This window comes from Equus przewalskii, chromosome 2 (genome assembly GCF_037783145.1).
Source record: "Equus przewalskii isolate Varuska chromosome 2, EquPr2, whole genome shotgun sequence".
NCBI lineage: Eukaryota > Metazoa > Chordata > Mammalia > Perissodactyla > Equidae > Equus > Equus przewalskii.
The window spans coordinates 21,242,794-21,261,327 of record NC_091832.1 but is presented as its reverse complement, the minus strand read 5'-3'; the positions used below and the strand labels follow the sequence as shown (position 1 = coordinate 21,261,327).

The 18,534-nt window shown below is 34.6% G+C and overlaps 1 protein-coding gene across 4 annotated transcripts in view; it reads left to right on the top strand.

Moving 5' to 3' along the window:
- Window positions 1-18,534, top strand: part of AGO3 (argonaute RISC catalytic component 3) — a 116,119-nt gene that overhangs the window by 26,043 nt on the left and 71,542 nt on the right. For 2 of the 4 annotated variants that reach the window (XR_011537467.1, XM_070610315.1), the window contains exons 3-6: window positions 3,353-3,417; window positions 9,077-9,197; window positions 13,219-13,427; window positions 14,509-14,645. Coding sequence is in view for 2 of the 4 variants with exons in the window: in XM_070610315.1 (XP_070466416.1) it covers window positions 3,368-3,417; window positions 9,077-9,197; window positions 13,219-13,427; window positions 14,509-14,645 (517 nt within the window). In the remaining 2 variants the exon portion in view is untranslated. The remainder of the gene's footprint in view (window positions 1-3,352; window positions 3,418-9,076; window positions 9,198-13,218; window positions 13,428-14,508; window positions 14,646-18,534) is intronic. The other 2 variants (XR_011537466.1, XM_008517507.2) reach the window with 1 other exon arrangement.

The window sequence follows — 18,534 nt, the reverse complement described above, 5'->3', positions numbered from 1 at the left end:
TTAGTCAGTAGAAATCAGTCTTTTGGCTAATATTCCTACAATATATTTGAAATTCAAAGATACTTTTATAAATAATGTATAGCTAAACATCAGGGAGTAGTAGGTAGGATTTGTTCCTAGCATCTGTCCATTTGTGTAGATTTAAATTATAATAACATCTGTATAGTATTTCATTGTATGGATGTGCCTTGATTTGTTTACTTTTAGTCTGCTCTAGTGTTTTTCTTACACTAAGTTGGATCAATTTAAACCAGTTATCTGAATTTGCCATGTGGTTGTACCGAGGTAGAATGCTATTGGTACTACTTCAAAGATATATGGACCCTCACTGGAATTATAATTCTAAATCCTGCAATAACTTTTAAAACTTAAAGATCATTTTCAGATCTTCCTCTGTTTTCATTAACTATTTAATGTATTGTGTCTCTGTTTTGTGTCAGGCACTGTGCTAGGTTTTGGAGATAACAAGATAAGTAAGAATCCCTGCTAAGGATTTCATAGTCTGTATGGAGTGACAAGTTCTGTGAGAAGTGCATTATGTGCTGTGATGAAAGAGTAATGATTCCTGCTTTTGGTGGGGAGGAAGATATGGGGTACATGACATGGCATCTGAGCTGAATAGTTGCCCAATGGACAAGGGGAAAGAATAATCCGTATAGAGAGGGCATGAGCAAAGGTATAACATGTTTCTGTAACAGAAGTAGGGTAGTATAAATAGAGTAGCTAGAGTCTGAAAAGTTAGCCAAGGGTAAGTTATAAAGGGTCTTAAATCCATGCTAAGGCTTGTGAATTCAGAAACAGTAGAGAGCCCTTGGAGGCTTTTGAGTAGTGAGGAACATCTATATTTAAAAGTGTAGGGGCTGGCCCCGTGGCCTAGTGGTTAAGTTCGGCATGCTCTACTTTGGCAGCCCAGGGTTTGTGGGTTCGGATCCCAGGCACGGACCTACACACCGCTCCTCAAGCCATGCTGTGGCGGCAACCCACATACAAAATAGAGGAAGATTGGCACAGATGTTAGCTCAGGGTGAATCTTCCTCAGCAAAAAAAAAAAAAAAAAAAAAGTAAAAGTGTAACTAATGGCAGTGTGGAGAATGAATTAGAGAAGAGAAAGACCAGAGTCCTGGAAATCATTTAGAAGGCTAGCGCAATAGTCTAAATCACTGGTCTTCACACTTTTGATCACATATTCCCATTAGTTAAAGTATATTTGACCATGCACTCTACAATAAATAGATAAATATATATATATGCACCTAGGGGCTGGCACAGTGGTGCAGCAGTTAAGTTCGCACGTTCTGCTTCTCGGTGGCCCTGGGTTCGCCGGTCCAGATCCCGGGTGTGGATATCGCACCACTTGGCAAAAGCCATGCTATGGTAGGTGTCCCACATATAAAGTAGAGGAAGATGGGCATGGATGTTAGCTCAGGGCCAGTCTTCCTCAGCAAAAGGAGGAGGATTGGCAGTAGTTAGCTCAGGGTTAATCTTCCTAAAAGAAAAAAAGATATATGCACCCACATTTAAAAATTTTTAATTTATAGATACATGTACTACTATTCTAAAATATTGCATAACTAGAAAAATGAAAGGTGTGAGAAACAATATTTTGAAATAAATTAAGAATATATTTAATAATTTGAAATTTTCGGATTAATGTACCAATTAATGTCACACACTTGAACTGCAATAAGGTGTAACATGCTAAAATGAATGAATGAGTGACAGTTCCACTGTCAACTCTTATGTGTTATAGAGGTCCCATTATTCTCTTAAGATTCCTGGTGTACTATATGTTACACTTGACCATCTGACATGGACTAAGTGAGGGCACCAGTGTCAATCCATGTTCATGAATATTAGTAAATCTTAATTTCTAATTGTTAGATGAAAATTAACTAGAAATACGTCTTTTTTCCTCATATTCCAGCATACCCCCTAGTACCTCTAGTACCTACTTTTCTAGATTAGAGGAAATGTGTTCTCAGACTTAACTAACAGCAATGGCAGAGTTGATGAAGGGAGGGCTTAGATGTAAGATTTAGAAGAAAAGTGAACAATTGAGGTGTGTAGGGAAAGAGAAGAGATAAGAATGGCTTCATAGTTCCTAGCTTATGCAATGGTGATGGCTTTAACAGAAATACAGATGGAGAAAGGACCAAGTTTTTTATTTTCTATTTTGGATATTTGGAGGTTGAATTGTGTAAGAAACATGAAAATGGAGAAGTTCAGTAGATTATTGGAAATAAGTACCTGGACCTCAGGAAATAAGTCAAGGTGGACATTGAGATTTGAGATGTGTCAGCATATAGGTAACAGTTAAAAGCTAGGGAAAGCGCATGGAGTCAAGATAAGAGGACTGATGATAGATCTCAGGGGCTACTTTTGTTTCATATTTGCCAGTGAAGACACTTAGAGATTGTAAAAGAACCAGGACAAAGTAGAATCTGTTTCAGAGAAGGTAAGGCAAGAATCATGGTTTTCAAGGATTGATCGCAGCGGCAAATGCTAGAAGCAGCCAGGAGTGAAAAGACTGAAAAGAGACCATGTCTATTAAGAATTCAGTGGTGGCCTGAGGAAGAAGTGTTGTAGAGGAGAGTTGTTGGTGTAAACCAGATTGAGTTAAAAATTCATTTCTCAATCTAAACTAATCTATCAGTTATTTGTGAATTCCAGCAATATTTACTCCACTGGATTAGTTAGTGTGGTTATGTAAGATTATGGAAAAATTCATACCCATGTGAAATGACTGTGAAGATAGTTTATAGTAAAATGCTCTGGTGTACTACAGATTTTATATTACAAAGTATTAAAAATTTGATCTAGCATATAACCCCTTTCTTCTCTACTCTGTATCTTTTAAACTGTGTCTTGATGCAAAAGTATTCATTGGTTACCTTCTCTGCTACTTACTACAGGGTTATGAAGATAAATTAGAGGTTGGAAGGATACAAAGAGAGACTCTCAGCTGTATTATGAACCTCTGGGTGATTTTAGCATCTTGTTATACCTTAGCAATCTTCCTTCTTTCTGTTTGTGCTATCGTGACAGATTAATTTATTTTAGCTATGAATACTAAACTAATAGGAACAGTCATTTTTGGGGAAAAATACTATTTCATGTCTTCTCTTGTAGACCAGAATAATATTTCCCATTCTACCGTTTGAGAGCAGAGAATTAAGAGGTACCTAAACATGAGATGAAGGTTGGTCTGTGTGAGCTTTATAGTAACAATTGACAGGAAAATAATTTCCCCTCCTTTTTACATTAAAGTCACCCTCTTCTACCGTTTTTCTGCTGTATGAGTCAGATGGTAAAGTGGAACTTACTGAAACCAGTATTAAATTTTACTTTACAGTCTGTGCACCAGAGCATGATGGAGTCAAAAGACTTGGTACCAGAATGTAGAAAGTGGTGGTTGAGGTAAGAGTGGGAAGGTAGGCTGTAGCCCTTTGTAAGACCTAACGTATTAAAGTAGGTTCCATTTTTGTAGTAATCACCAGATATTCTTAAGGATTTTAAAATTCTATCCTGAGGTTCTACAAAAATGCACCATATTATACTCTGCAAGAATTCTTTCCTCCTCAGACTAAAGTTATTAGTAAAAGGAAGCCACTAAAGATTGGTTAGAAATTCTTATCATTTACTCAGATTTTCTTCCCAAATTGCTTTCCTAAGTACTGCTTTAGAAGTTAAAGTATTTAATGTATTTTGGTTATCGTCATTTTACTTTGTTTCATAAGCTAAGAAGCTGGCTTAACACTATACACTTAATATTGTGCTAAAATTTCTACGTTTGAACAAAAGATCAAAGGATCCCTCCCATTGTTGTAATAAAAGACTAGTGTTCCACAACTACGATATAGAGAAAATTCAGTTCAGTTTCTGTTAATTACCAGAATTCATTTTTTGTGTTAGTTTATTATATTTGATGCTAATGCATTGTGATATATCTGTTATTTGGAAGACTTTAATACTTCAATATAATTCTTGAAGTATATTTTTGAGACAATTATGCTTAATTTTTTATGTAAAAATAGTATCAAACGTACTTACTTTTTTCCCCCCAAAATACTTTCACTAATATCCCATTTGATCCCTGTAACAGCCCTGAGACTGTTATCCCACTTTTATTGATGAAGGAACTAAAGTCAGAGGGGCCAAGTAACTTTCATTAACTACTTAGTGTCAGAGTAGGACTAAAAACTTACGTCTACTTATTTCTTCTCCAATACTTATGTTTCAGCATATTTTAAAGGTTTCTCAAATTGGCAGTTTCCCAATTCAAACTTTCTTCATAATACAATGAGCACCTTTGCTGCTATAGCTGACTACATAAAGTACTATTTTAGAGAGTTTTTTCTCTATTTCCACATGCCTGCCTGATGAACATTCTAATAAACGGCTCTTTGCCACAGTATCTTTTGAGATAAGAAATGAAAATTTACAGTTGCTGGATTTGTCATTTTGTTAACTTGCATACTAAAGTCTCATTAAAATTCATCAATTAATTACATCATATTAGCGAGAGGTTAAAGTGAAGAGAGATGATAATAAATGATGGTCCTCATAAAAACTGATTCCCTTTGAAGCATAGGTTTTAACAGTTCTGAACTTAAAAGTAGTTTCAGGGGGCCGGCCCAGTGACCAAGTGGTAAGTTGTGCTCTGCTTCCGCTGCCCGGAGTTCACAGGTTCAGATCCTGGGCATGGACCTGGCACTGCTCATCAAGCCATGCTGTGGCGGCATCCCACATAGAAGAAGTAGGTGACCTACAACTAGAAGTATGCAGCTATGTAGTGGCACAGTGGGGAGAAAGGGAAAAAAAGAGGAAGATTGGCAACAGTTGTGAACTCAGGGCCAATCTACAAAAAATTAGATAGTTTAATGTTAAAATTGTCCAGTGTCTATAAAATTCTAACCCCATCCTGTTAAGGCTCTGAAGCCTTAAGTTCAAATCAATGTTTAATGTAATTATTCATAAAGGAGTTTTTATATCTGATGCTGTGATAAAATCTGCAGCGTTTCATTATTTGGTATTCTCTTAATTAAATTTTACTGATAGAAGGGATTACAGAGTTTATTCATTTCAATTTTCTGGTTGGTATCTTCCCTGACATAACTGTTCTTTGAACAGTTCTAGCAAGGATGAACTTACGTACTTTACAAGATAGCGTTATCCACTTGTGAATAACTCTTGTGGTTATAAAATGTTGGAAATTTTTCTTCCAAAATCTAGCTCCTTATATTTTTCCAACTATTTGTCCTAGTTCTATCCTCCCATACGAGACAGATTTTCTACTCAGTTTTTCACATGACAGTCCATCAAAATAGGCAAAGACTTCTGTAATTTCCTTTGAGTCTTTCCTATTCCAAACTAAAAGTCCTTACTTTGATTTATTTTTACACATATTATATGAGTTTCCATCAGGATTACCTTCTACTGGTTGTGTTTCATTTTTTAGGGTCTTAAATTTTTCCAGGTTGAAAGAGTACTTCAGAATGTGAAATGACCTGTGTAGTAATATATGATAATGGTTGCCTCCCTTATATTGGGTACTTAAATATATGCAACCTGAGTTCTTTAATTTTGAGGAAGCTGTATCACACTTTTAGCTCATTCTGGACTTATAGTCACCTTAAAGCCCCTTTCCACAAGAGCAGTGGGTCAGTTCAGATTCTCTAATTTGTTTTTATTGCAGTTGAACTTTTCAAACATAATCATTTAGATTTTACAATTGCCCTTTTTATGTTTTCTCTTCCTTGAGTTCATTTATGTAGTTTGTCAGCTTTTAACACAGTGATTTGTTTTTAGCGTACTAGCCATGTCTCCCAAGTATGTATTATTTGAGAGTTTCTTAACCAATGGATGTTTTTTGATTAGTTACTATATGTGATATGTAGGGCACTAGATATTGTTTCTTTTGCTTACGGTATTGATAGGTTTGTTTTGGAGGGGGAAGGACTTTAGAAGTTTATTCTGAATAAAAATTTCCACAAATGTCCAAGTCAGCTTAGAAAAAGAAAAGGATCTTGCCCTGCCCCACATTATAACTTAATAAAACACTCTAGTAATCATTAAAACATGATACTGGTCTAAGAACAAACAAATAGACCACTGAGTGGACGGTATAGAGAACTCAGAGCCAGATCCATGTGTATGTGAGAACTTAATAAGATAAAGATGGCATTATAAATTTATTAGTTAAGTATAGACTGTTTAGTAGATGGTGTGGGAAAACTGACTCACTATATGGAAAAAAGTAAAATTGAGTCCTTACAGAGCACTGTTTATAACGAAGAACCTCAGGGATCAATGACCAAAATAAGATATAAAATAAATATAGATTAAAATAATTAATAATAAATATGTAAATAACAAATAAAATGATATAGACAAAATTATTAAGTTAATAAAACATAATACATCTTTGTGACTTAGTATTAGGAAAGTATTTCTTAAAACCTCAAAAGCATGAAACCGTTAGGTAAAAAATGATTGATTTGATGATACAACATTAAAGATTTCAGTTCAACAAATACATGGACATTGTTTACAGGCAGATAACATTTTATGGGAAGATATTTGCAATAACTAAACCTGTTAATGAATTAATATCTAGAATATCAAGAAACTCCTTCAATTCAACAAGACTGGGACCCCAATAGAAAAATGAGCAAGAGAAACAGGGAATTCATGAAAGAAGAAACACAGACACATGAAAGGATGCTCAAATTCATTAGTAATAAGAGAAATCTAAATTAAAACAAGCTTTTAGTTTTACCCACTAGGCTAGCAAAAATTAGAAAGCAAAGCTAGATAATGCCAAATCTTGTTTGGGATGTACGGAAGTAGGAACCTCCAGGAGTGTAGATTAGTGCAGCCATTCTGGAGAGCAATTTCGCAGTTCTTCATCATTTAGTTGGTAAAATTCACTAGGACTTAACAGTTCTATTCCTGGATGTATAACCGGAAGTTAATTCTCACACAAGTTCGTAAGGGGACATAGAAGCAGCTATTGCATGGCAGCATTGTTTTGGGTGGCTGACAGTTAAAAATACTCTGAGCCTATATTGCTGGGGAGTGGATAGGCAACATGTAGAGTACTTTGCATCAGGAACAATGAACTAAGTGTCCCACCACAATGTGAATAGATTTGAAAAACCTAGTACAGAGGGTAAAGGTAGGAATGTATACAAACAAAAGGATGCTCATCAAACACATTAGAAGAAATAACTTACTGGTAAGGGAAATGGGGATAGGAAATGAACATGCAAGGAAAGAAATCAATTAGTTAGAAGACGGGTCTTATACAGATGAATGAAGATAATGCGCCGTGAACTGAGGAATTTGATTAACTTAACCTTTTGTACCTGGGAATAAAAGTGAGGGCTGGGGACTCATTTGGCAGTGGTGTGTAAGTCGGGTTGGAGAAGAAAAAATTAAAGGCATAAAGGACCAGAAGCTTAAAATAGTACCCAGGTACTAGGACATGAAGTTTTAATTTAAGGTGGTAGTAATTGGGAATGGAAAGTAAAGGACTGATGTAAGAAGTACTGCAGAGAGGTGGAGGAGTCAACAACTACTTGAATGAAGACATGAGGCAGGTTTTGAATCTGGGTAAATGGGAAGATGGTGACACCGATAATTAAATAGGAGTGGTAAACAGGAGGATAACCAGATTTGACTTGGGGGAGATATGTTGAATTCAGCTTTAGATATGTTCCACTGGAGGTTCTAGCAGTTCATTGAGGTAGATTATCCACTGTTCGAACATTGCTTAAGAATATACTGTGTGCTAGCCATCAAAGCAGAACATTTTTTATCCCTAAGACGTTTCAGCCCTACTATTTCAATCTCCTCTACCATTTTGACCCTTAAGAGTGGTTTTGATTGAGTTGTCAGGATTAGTAAGCTTAAAATTACACCAATTTACTATTGACTAAAAAGTGACAAAATATTCAAAACGTCCTGACAAATTAGGTCTGTAAAATTTCACCTAGGAAACTGGAATTGATAATTGTCACAAAAGAAAACTTAAAATGGCAGAAAATCTTTGAAATTTGTTTGGTACCCAAAAGCTGATCAAAACTTCGTTGTAAAATTTACTCTAGGAAAGACTTGATCTTGATTTAAATAGTTTCGGCAAAATAAAATTAAAGAGGAGGAAAAATAGAAACTTTGAGCATGTAGAAAATTCCTCTGGGTATCAAGTCAGCTTAATTATTTTGTTCCAGAAAATATTTTTTTTATCTCCATTCCCTCCCATTTACCCACTTGACTGGGCAAGAATTTTTTTTTCATTCTTTTAAATGTTTTGTAAATTATGCCAGCATTATGTGAGTATACTCTCATCATAATATCTTTCCTCTGCTTTTAGAAATAATGTATGTACAAAAATAAATATTGACCTTTGGATATTTGGTATTATTTTCTCTATAGACTGTAATTTTTAAAAAACATATAAGTATTGAATATGTTTCCATGTAAGTATACAGGATAAAAATGTTTGCTGGGTAAAAATGGACATTTCAAAATATCCTTACTGGCTTGATATTATTGTAAAGATGGGGTAAGGAGGTAGAAGGATGGTAGAGTATAAGGTATAAGTGTGTTTATTGCACTCAAGAACCTCAGAATCTAGTAGAAGTTAAGTATATAATAATTAGAAAAAACAGAGTAAGTATTCTAATAGATGTAATAGGTACTATTTGAGCATAGAGGAAAGAGCATCAAACTCTTTGAGAAAGAGAGGTGAATGTGTCAGGCAGTGCTTAGAGATGGTGAAAGGGATTTGGGATCAGTTTCTAAGGATAATATTTTGCAGGTCAACTTGGTCCAGAATGATTAAGTAATTCACTGGATTCATTCTTCTCTGTGTTTTGTGAAATTAATATCATCTCTTGCCAGAAATCAAACTTTCTGGTATCCTAAGCCATGGTCCTGAAAGCAAAATCTTTATCTTGTGTGATTGTCTTTTAGAATTTTGACAGCTTTAAATAATATAAGAAATTTCTTTAGTTAAAATGTTTGTATTTCATCTTGCGTAGGATTATGTGAATGTACTTTTTCCCTTTTTCAGGGAGGTAGTTGACTCAATGGTTCAGCATTTTAAAGTAACTATATTTGGGGACCGAAGACCAGTTTATGATGGAAAAAGAAGCCTTTACACAGCCAATCCACTTCCTGTGGCAACTACTGGGGTAAGATATGCATTCCTTTATTGGAAAGCTGTATGTTTGCAATGTCTCCTTTTAAATGAATTTATTACCATTTAATTTTATTACAGTTCATATTTATGTAAGTGTGCATTGTTTATCTTTTTAAACTTTTTATTTTGAAATAATTCCTGACGTACAGAAAAGTTGTAAGAATTGTGCAAAGGACTCACGTATACCCATCATCTGGATTCACCAGTGTGTGTTCTTAATGTTTGCCACATTTTATCATTCATTCTCTTGATCTCTCTTTATATTTATAGATACAGCTGTATATAGAGATACACGTACTTATTTTTTCCTGAACCATTCAAGAGCAGATTGCATACATAATGCCCTTTAATGTGTGTTTTCTAAGAAGTGCAAAAACCATAATACAGTTATCAACTTTACTATATTTTACATTGATATGATACTTTTGTCTAATCAACAACCCATATTCCAATTTTGTCATTTGTTCCAGTGATGTCCTTTAGCATTTTTTTCCTATTAGTACAGAATTCAGTCCTGGTTTGTTATTATAGTTAGATATCATGTCTTTTTAGTCTTATTTGTTCTGGAACAATTCTCAAGCCATTTTTTTTTTTCTTTTATGACATGAACATGGTTGAAGATTACAGGGAAGTTATTTTGTAGAATGTCCCTCAGTCTAGGTTTGTCTGGTGCTTCCTCTTGATTAGATTCTGATTAAGCATTTTTGGCAGGAATGTTACAAAAATGTTCTTTCCTTGTCAGTACATCATATCAGGAGGCATGTAATATGTATTTGTTCCATTAATGGTGATGTTAACTTTGATCATTTAGTTAAGTTGGTATCTGCTGCGTTTCTTCTGTAAAGTTGTTCTTTTTCTCTTTGCTCTTGTGGAGAGAGAATTTTTTTATTTTAAGCGTTGGTTTTTTTGTTTTTTGGGGTTTTTTTTTTTTGAGGAACATTAGCCCTGAGCTAATATCTGCTGCCAGTCCTCCTCTTTTTGCTGAAGAAGACTGGCCCTGAGCTAACATCCATGCCCATCTTCCTCTACTTTATATGTGGGATGCCTGCCACAGTATGGCTTGCCAAGCGGTGCCATGTCTGCACCCAGGATCCGAACCAGCGAACCCCGGGCCACCAAAGCAGAATGTGAACTTAACCGCTTCGCCACTAGGCCATCTCCAGAATTTTTTTTAATTGTGGTAAAATACTCAAGATAAAATTTACCATCTGAGTCATTTTTCGAGTACAGTTCAGTGGCATTTAATATATTCACAACCATCACCACCATCCATCTGTAACTTGTTTTGTCTTATAAACTGAAACTCTGTACCCATTAAACACTAATTCCCCATTCTCACCTCCCCTCAGCCCCTGGCAGCCACCATTCTCCTTTCTGTCTCTATGAATTTGACTACTCTCAGTACCTCATATAAGTGGAATCATACTGTATTTGTCTTTTTGTGACTGGCTTATTTCACTTAGCATAATATCCTCAAGGTTCATCCATGTTGTCAGGTGTCAGAATTTCCTCCCTTTTTACAGCTGAATAATATTCCATTGTATATATACACTACATTTTGCTTATCCGTTCGTTTGTTGATGGACACTTGGATTGCTTCCATGTTTTAGCTATTGTGAATATATGCTTCTAGGAACATGGGTGTACTCCGGGGACCCCTTATAAGTGGAATTATGCAGTATTTGTCCTTTTGTGACTGGCTTATTTCACTTAGCATAATGACCTCAAGATTCATCCATGCTGTTGCATGTGTCAAAGTTTCCTTCCTTTTTAAGACTGAATAATATTCTATTGTATGTATATACCACATTTTCTTTAGCCATTCATTTGTTGATGGGCACCTTTTCACTATTGCAAATAATGCTGCAATGAACATGGGTGTACAAATATCTGTTCTCATCCCTGCTTTCAGTTCTTTTGTGTATATACCCAGAAGTGGAGTTGCTGGGTCATATAAATGGTAATTCTGTTTTTAATGTTTTGAGAAACCACCATACTGTTTTCAACAGCGACTACACCATTTTTGTATTCCCACCAACAGTGTACAAGGGTTCCACATTCTCCACACCCTCACCTATGCTTGTTCTTTTCTGTTTTTTTGATAGTTGCCATTCTAGTTGGTATGAGGTAATATTTTATTGTGGTTTTGAGGTGTATTTCCCTAATGATTAGTGATGTTGAGCATCTTTTCATGTGCTTATGGGCCATTTGTATATTTTCCTTAGAGAAATGGTATTCTAGTCCTTTGCCCATTTTTTTAATTGGGTGTTTGGTTTTTGTTGCTGAGTTTTAGAAATTCTTTATATATTTTTATCAGATGTGTGATTTGTGAGTGTTTTCTCACATTCTGTAGGTTGCAGTTTCACTTTGTTGATTGTCTCTTTTGATGTACGGAAGTTTTTAATTTTGATATGGGAGATACTTTTAAGGATCCTATTTCTCATTAGACTTTTTTTAGTAATTGATGATTCTTGCGTGGAAGGATTATTACTCTGTAGTAATGCTGATTTTCTAATTCTGCCATTCCTTCTACATTTGTTAGTTGATAGTCTATTGTAAGGGAGAACGTTTTCTTCTCACCTGTTTACCTGTCTTTATTTGACTGCCCAAATTGTCCTAGTTTTCGCCAATGGGAGCCCCTTTAAGCTGATTCCTATGTCCTTTTGACATGACACACTTTTTTTTTTGAGTGCTTCCTTACTTTCTGGCACAAGATGTTCATCTTATATTTTCTCCGCTGCATCCCTGCAACTGGTCATTTCTCAAAGGAGCACTGGTTTCTTTTAGTTGGGGGATGCAATTTAGAAACCAAAATTTGGGTACTGGATGTGCTCATTGCTACTGGGGTACCATTACTTATTACTTATAAGTACTGTGTACTTGTAAGCCTTTTCAATGGATGGAGGTAGGAAATATAAATATATAAATAAGTAAATAAAGAAACAGACAATAAATATTACATGTCATGTAGTAACATGTATCCTGCAAGTACAACTTATTGTATGCAGTATACAATATGTATATTGGAAATCATGAGTTCAAACTGATTCTTCTAGGTCCAGTCTATCCCTATAGGATTCTTCCTTTACTCCCCACACTGCATATTTGTATTTTTCTTCTTTAAACCCCTGGCTCCCCAAGACATCACCACTTTTACTCATTTGTTCAGTTCTACAGTGCATGTAAAGTAGTTCTGAATTACTGCACTATACCACTGCAGAAACAAACCTGCTCCTAAGAGTTCAAGGGTTATTTTGTGTCTGCAGTTCTTCCCCACCTACCCTCCTCCACACCCCAACTGAGAGTGTGGTGCGCACACTCTGCTCAGGAGCTACGTGCCAGTGTTTTCTTTCTTTTTTTCTTTTTTCAGTGTGGTTATGTTATTTATTTGAAATGCATTTGGTTCATTTAACTTTGTCTACATTCGGTTTTAGTTTTTCCCTCCATCCTTGTTGTCTTTAATTTTTTAATATATAGAACTTTAACATGCTTCCAAAAGTCAAAACCATACTGAAAAATATACTTAGAGTTGTTTATCCTTCCTTTATTTCTTCCAGTCTGTTCCTTTTGCATCCTTTGACAATACCTAATTTCTTTGTTCCTGGTTAATTCTTCCTATGTTTCTTTTTGTAAAAATAAGCAGATGTATGAATAGTTTCCCATTTTCCCCTTCTCTCTCACACAAAAGATGGTATACTATTTGTAATCTTCTGTACTTTGGTTTTTTCACTTAACAGTATAGCTTGGAAATTATTCCGTTGTAGTTCTAAGAGATCTTTCTCATTCTTTTTTTATAGCTGCCTAAATGTTTGGGCCTTTAGGTAGTTTCCAGTACTTTACAGTGACATATAATGCTGGAATAAATAACATTTAAATTTTAGTCTATTGATTCAACATTGAGATTGATTTTTTATGTTTGCCTTGTTTTCTCTTAAATATTTTTATGTTAAACTTAAAAATAGTTGTTTTTATCTTTTTCAACTTTTATCGGTTGACTCTTTTCCCATCAACAGGTAGATTTAGATGTTACTTTACCTGGGGAAGGTGGAAAAGATCGACCTTTCAAGGTGTCAATCAAATTTGTGTCTCGGGTGAGTTGGCACCTACTACATGAAGTACTGACAGGACGGACCTTGCCTGAGCCACTGGAGTTAGACAAGCCAATCAGCACTAATCCTGTCCATGCCGTTGATGTGGTGCTACGACATCTGCCCTCCATGAAGTGGGTGCTTCTGGCTTTTTTCCCTCTTTAGATTTTAAGTGTGAAGGCTTTCTTCCCAAGAGTGAATTGTGCAGGCTTCCTTTGGTTAACTTTCAGATGTTGTACTTTTTTTTTTTTTTAAGATTTTTATTTTTCCTTTTTCTCTCCAAAGCCCCCGGTACATAGTTGTATATTCTAGTCGTAGGTCCTTCTAGTTGTGGCATGTGGGATGCCCGCCTCAGCATGGCCTGATGAGCAGTGCTATATCTGTGTCCAGGATCCAAACCGGGGAAACCCTGGGCCAATGAAGCAGAGCACCCGAACTTAACCACGCAGCCACGGGGCCAGCCCCAGATGTTGTACATTTTGATTATTTCAGTTGATGAATAGCATGTGTACACACTCATTGATAGAAGTAAGTTACAGAAATAGTCTGACTTTTGAAAGTAAATGCACATCATTAGCTATTTTAACGTATACTTTTTATAAAAATGTCTAACGCTTTCCCTTAGGAGGTATAAATCTTGAGTAATGATATATTTTCAGATATATTCCTGTAGTTAAATCATCTTGTTTAGAGGTAATTTCATTGTTTATGCAATGGTATCAAATTGTGTTGAAATTGCTACTCTTAATCACACTAGCACCTCACACATGTATTGTGTGTATCTGTGGTGTATCTGTGTATGTATATATATATAGGATCAATGTGTCTTTTTGAAGAAAAACATTGTCTTGCAAACACATTTATAGAAATAGCTTTTTGATCAATAATTATTTACTCTTTAGTGTTTTCTAAGGTTGGAACTGTTAATTTTTAAAAATCTTTTTAAGAAAGCATTTTAAATAAAATTTATTTTTATTCAAACTAAGATTAGTTTTAGTAATAGAAAATTTCAGTGAAGGATGTTGATGTTTTTGTTCTCATTCAGAATACTGCTTTTAGCTTTCACAAATTGGAAAAATGTTTAGTTTCATATATTCATAATGATAAGCGTCATTATGATAAATTAAGTTTATGTGCTCTAGACTCACCTGTTCTGCAAAGTTAAGTACATGCATGAGAAGGAAAGGATTGAACATGCCATTTTAATTTTTGTAGATATACACCTGTGGGGCGTTCCTTTTTCTCAGCTCCAGAAGGATATGACCACCCTCTAGGAGGGGGCAGGGAAGTATGGTTCGGATTCCATCAGTCTGTTCGGCCTGCCATGTGGAAAATGATGCTTAATATTGACGGTAAGGGAACTAAAACCATATTCTGTATTGAGTAGGTGATTTGTATATGGCCTGTGTGTGTGTGTATATAGATAGATACATATGTACGTTTTATATATAATTGTACTGTCTTGAAGTAATATTTGTACATACATTAAGACGAACTGGAAAAATCTATTTTTATTACATTTCATTTTGAAAGCCTTCACACAGAACTTGCCCTGGAATGCTATTAAACATGAAGTAAGCACGTGAAAGCAAATATAAAAGCCTTGACATGATCGTCTGAGCAATTCTGTTATAATTCACTTTTGTTCTTTTAACTCTAAGTCAGTATTTCATTATGAAATACGTGTTTTAAAGGAGGAGAAGTCTACTGATCATGGTGACCCCAGGCATTATGCCTCCTGCTGATGCTTAATGTGGTGTTAATTGCATTCTCATTTTTAGGTGTTTATTTATAAATACTTTTGAGCATATATAAAAGTACAGAGAATAGTATGATAAACTGCCACCTATGTAGCAATTATCCAGATTGTCAGGATTTTTCTACCTTTGCTTAAAGTATCTACATTTCTTCCTCTATTGTAGTATCTTTAAATCAAATCCCAGACATAGCACATTATTTTAGCCCTACTATTTCAGTAATTACCTCTAAAAATACAGATGTTTTCTTACACAGTCACAATGCCATTATCGTGTGTAAGAAAATTTAAAATAATCATTATTCGTAGCCTCTAATACCCTGTCCATAGTCAGATTTCCCTGATTGTCTCAAACATGTCCTTTTATAGTTAGGTGATTCTAATCAGCATCTAAACAAGATCCACACAGTCACATTTGGCTATTATGCCTTTTTTAAATGTGGTAGTCCTATTTCCTTTCCTCTTGTTTTGTTTTGTTTTTCATTTTTTTATGCCATCAACTCGTTGCAGAAGCTCTGTCACTTCTCCTGTAGAATATCCAAAAATCTGTATTTTTCTTTTGTTTTCTTGTGATGTCATTACCTTGTTCCTCTATCCCCTGTATGTCCTGAAAATGAAAATTGGCCCTAGAAGCTTGATTCAGTTCTGGTTCAAAATACTTCATAAGTGCTTCCTATTTTATCATACTAGGAGGCACACAGTATCTAGTGGTCTCAATTTTAGTGATACTAAGATTGGTCAATAGGTTCAGAGATCAATAGACCCCATCTCTCCGTTGTAAATTTCCCAATCAACTCTTCAGTTACTAATATTCCATTCATTGATCATTGTTACCAGAATCATTTATTTCACTAGGGATTACCAACTGGTATTTTTATCTGTTATTCCTTTTGCATAGGATGCAATTTTAATGTTGAAAATCACAATGTCCTATTGATAATTCATTAGTCTTTGATAGCTTTCTTGCATTCTGGCACAGCAGGATGTTCCAGGCTTCTCTTATATTTCCTGTCCTGTACCTGGAATCAGCCTTCCTCCAAGGATCCTTAGATCTTTCCAGATCGGTACATAGTTTCCTCATTATTTTCAGCTACTTCTACCGTTGTGAGGATATGTCATTGAGGAGTTATATTTCAGTAGTCCCTTTTAGATGTATACTAGGGCGTATTTAATTATTTGCCATTTCAGAACATCATTTCATATGTATGTAGATGTATCTTCAAGATAGATTCCAGGAAGTGAAAATCATGGATCAAGGGCAAATGTATTTGTAATTTTGATGGGTGTTGCCAGATTGCCCTCCATAGAGGCTATAAACGTTTTGCATCACTGCATGAGGCTACCTGTTTCCTTATACCTTTGCCACTAGAGGTATCAAACTCTAGGTTTTTGTCAGTTGGATTTGCAAGAAATAGTTCCCTTATGTACTTTTATTTTGCATTTGTCTGTCTTTTCACATATGTAAGTGCCACCTTATTTCTTTTTTTATTAACTGTTTGTTAATGTCCTTTGCCATTTTTTTTTTTCTGGTGGCGTTTTGGTCTCCTCATTTACTGAAAGAGCTTTCTAAATTGAGGAGCTTAGCTTTTTGTCTGTGATATGAATTACAGATATTGTCTCTAGGTTGTTATTTGTCTTTTGATCTGTGGTATAGTCTGGTTTTTGTTTCTGTTTTTTGCCACGGAGAAGTTTCTCTCTTTGGTGTGTGTGTAGATATGCATATACAAACATTTATATGTATTGGTCAGTCATTTCTTTTATGTCTTAATATCTAATTAGGGCTAGTCTTATTTTTCTCTTCAGGGTTATCTAGGCCACTTGTTTATTTTACCATATAAGCTTTAGAAACACCTTGTCCAGATCCACTGGGTATGGGAGTAGGGGTTGTTATTTTTATTGAGATCTCATTGTATTTATAAATTAAGTGAGGACAAATTGGCATCTTAAAGATAGTCTTTCTGCCCAGGAAAAGATTTTCCATTTGTGCAAAACTTTTATTTCATTTAGGAGTGTTTTAGAGTTTTCCTCATATAGAATTTATATATTTGTATTGTTGTTCCTGGATATTTTCTCCCCTTTTTGGATATTAAATGGGTTTATAGATTCTAACTGGTTATTATTTATGTACATGGAGGCTTTTGATTTCTGTATACTAACTTTTTTCTTCTGCCTTTTTGAGTTGTGTTTTGGTTTACAGTAGTTTTTCAAAAGATTTTCTTGGAGTTTCTAGGTTATAATCATTTCATCTATAGGTAGTGATAGGTTTACCTCTTCCTTTGGATTTTTATACCTCTAATTTGTTTCTTATCAGATTATATTGACTAATTTGAGAGGACAGTGTTAAATGTTAGTTATTATTGGGCATCCTCTTTTTGTTCTTTACTTTAGAAGGACTGCTTCCAGTGTTTCTGCATTAAATATGGTATATACATATATATGTATATGTATAGGAGTATCTGTTGATTCCTGTTTTACTAAGTACTTTTAATCCAGAATGAATATTGAATTTTGTCAGATGTCTTTTCAGCATCTCGGGAGCTAATGCTATGGTATTTCTCTTCTTTTTAACAAACATTGAATCAAACTTGTATTTCTGGATCCTTCTAACGTGATTCTGGATTTTGTTAATACTTTACCTTTTTAATCAAAATGCAAAAGTCAGATTGATCTGTAGTCATCTCTTTTTTTGGGCACTCTTTCACATTTTGGTATTAATGTTACATGTCATAAAGAATTTGGAAGTCTTCCATTTTCTAAAATGGACAACAGTTTTTAAATAGTATTGAAAATATCAGTTCTTTTAAAATTTGTTAGAATTAGCCGGTAAAATCTTGTGCCTGGTGTATTTTGGTGGGTAGCTCTTTGAAGACTTCCCGCGTTTATTTTGTGAAAATCAGTCTGTTTAGGCTCTCTGAGGTCAGTTTTGGTAGGTTATATCTTACTAGAAAATTATTTATTTTATCTATTTAATTTATTTCTATAGAGTTTTACACAGTAGTTTCATATTTTTGAAATTTTATCTATTTCTCTGGTTTGCCCCCATTTCTTATTTTGTATATTTGTACTTTGTCATTTTTACTCTTGATTAGGAAAGGTAGTAGTTTAATCAATTGATGTTTTTCTTTTTTTCTCAGCAAAAGAGCTTTTGAAATTCTTTTTAGTTCTCTGGCTTTCTGTTTTCTAACTCCTTAGTTTCTGCTTTTAGCTCTGTAGGTTTTTTCCTTTACTTCAGTTAATTTAGTTTTTCTAACTTTTTGAGCTCTATTAGTAACTCATCTACTTTCATTTTTTCTTACTGATAAGTATTTAAAATAGTAAATTTTCTTCTCATTACTGTTTTAGCTGTTATTCCAAAGCGTCTCATATGTAATATTTTTATTATGTTATTTTCTAGAAACGTTAGAAATTTCATTTGTATTTCCCCTATTATCCAAATGTTGTTTGAGAGACTTTAAATTTTCAGATTGAAGATCTTTTTATTTTCT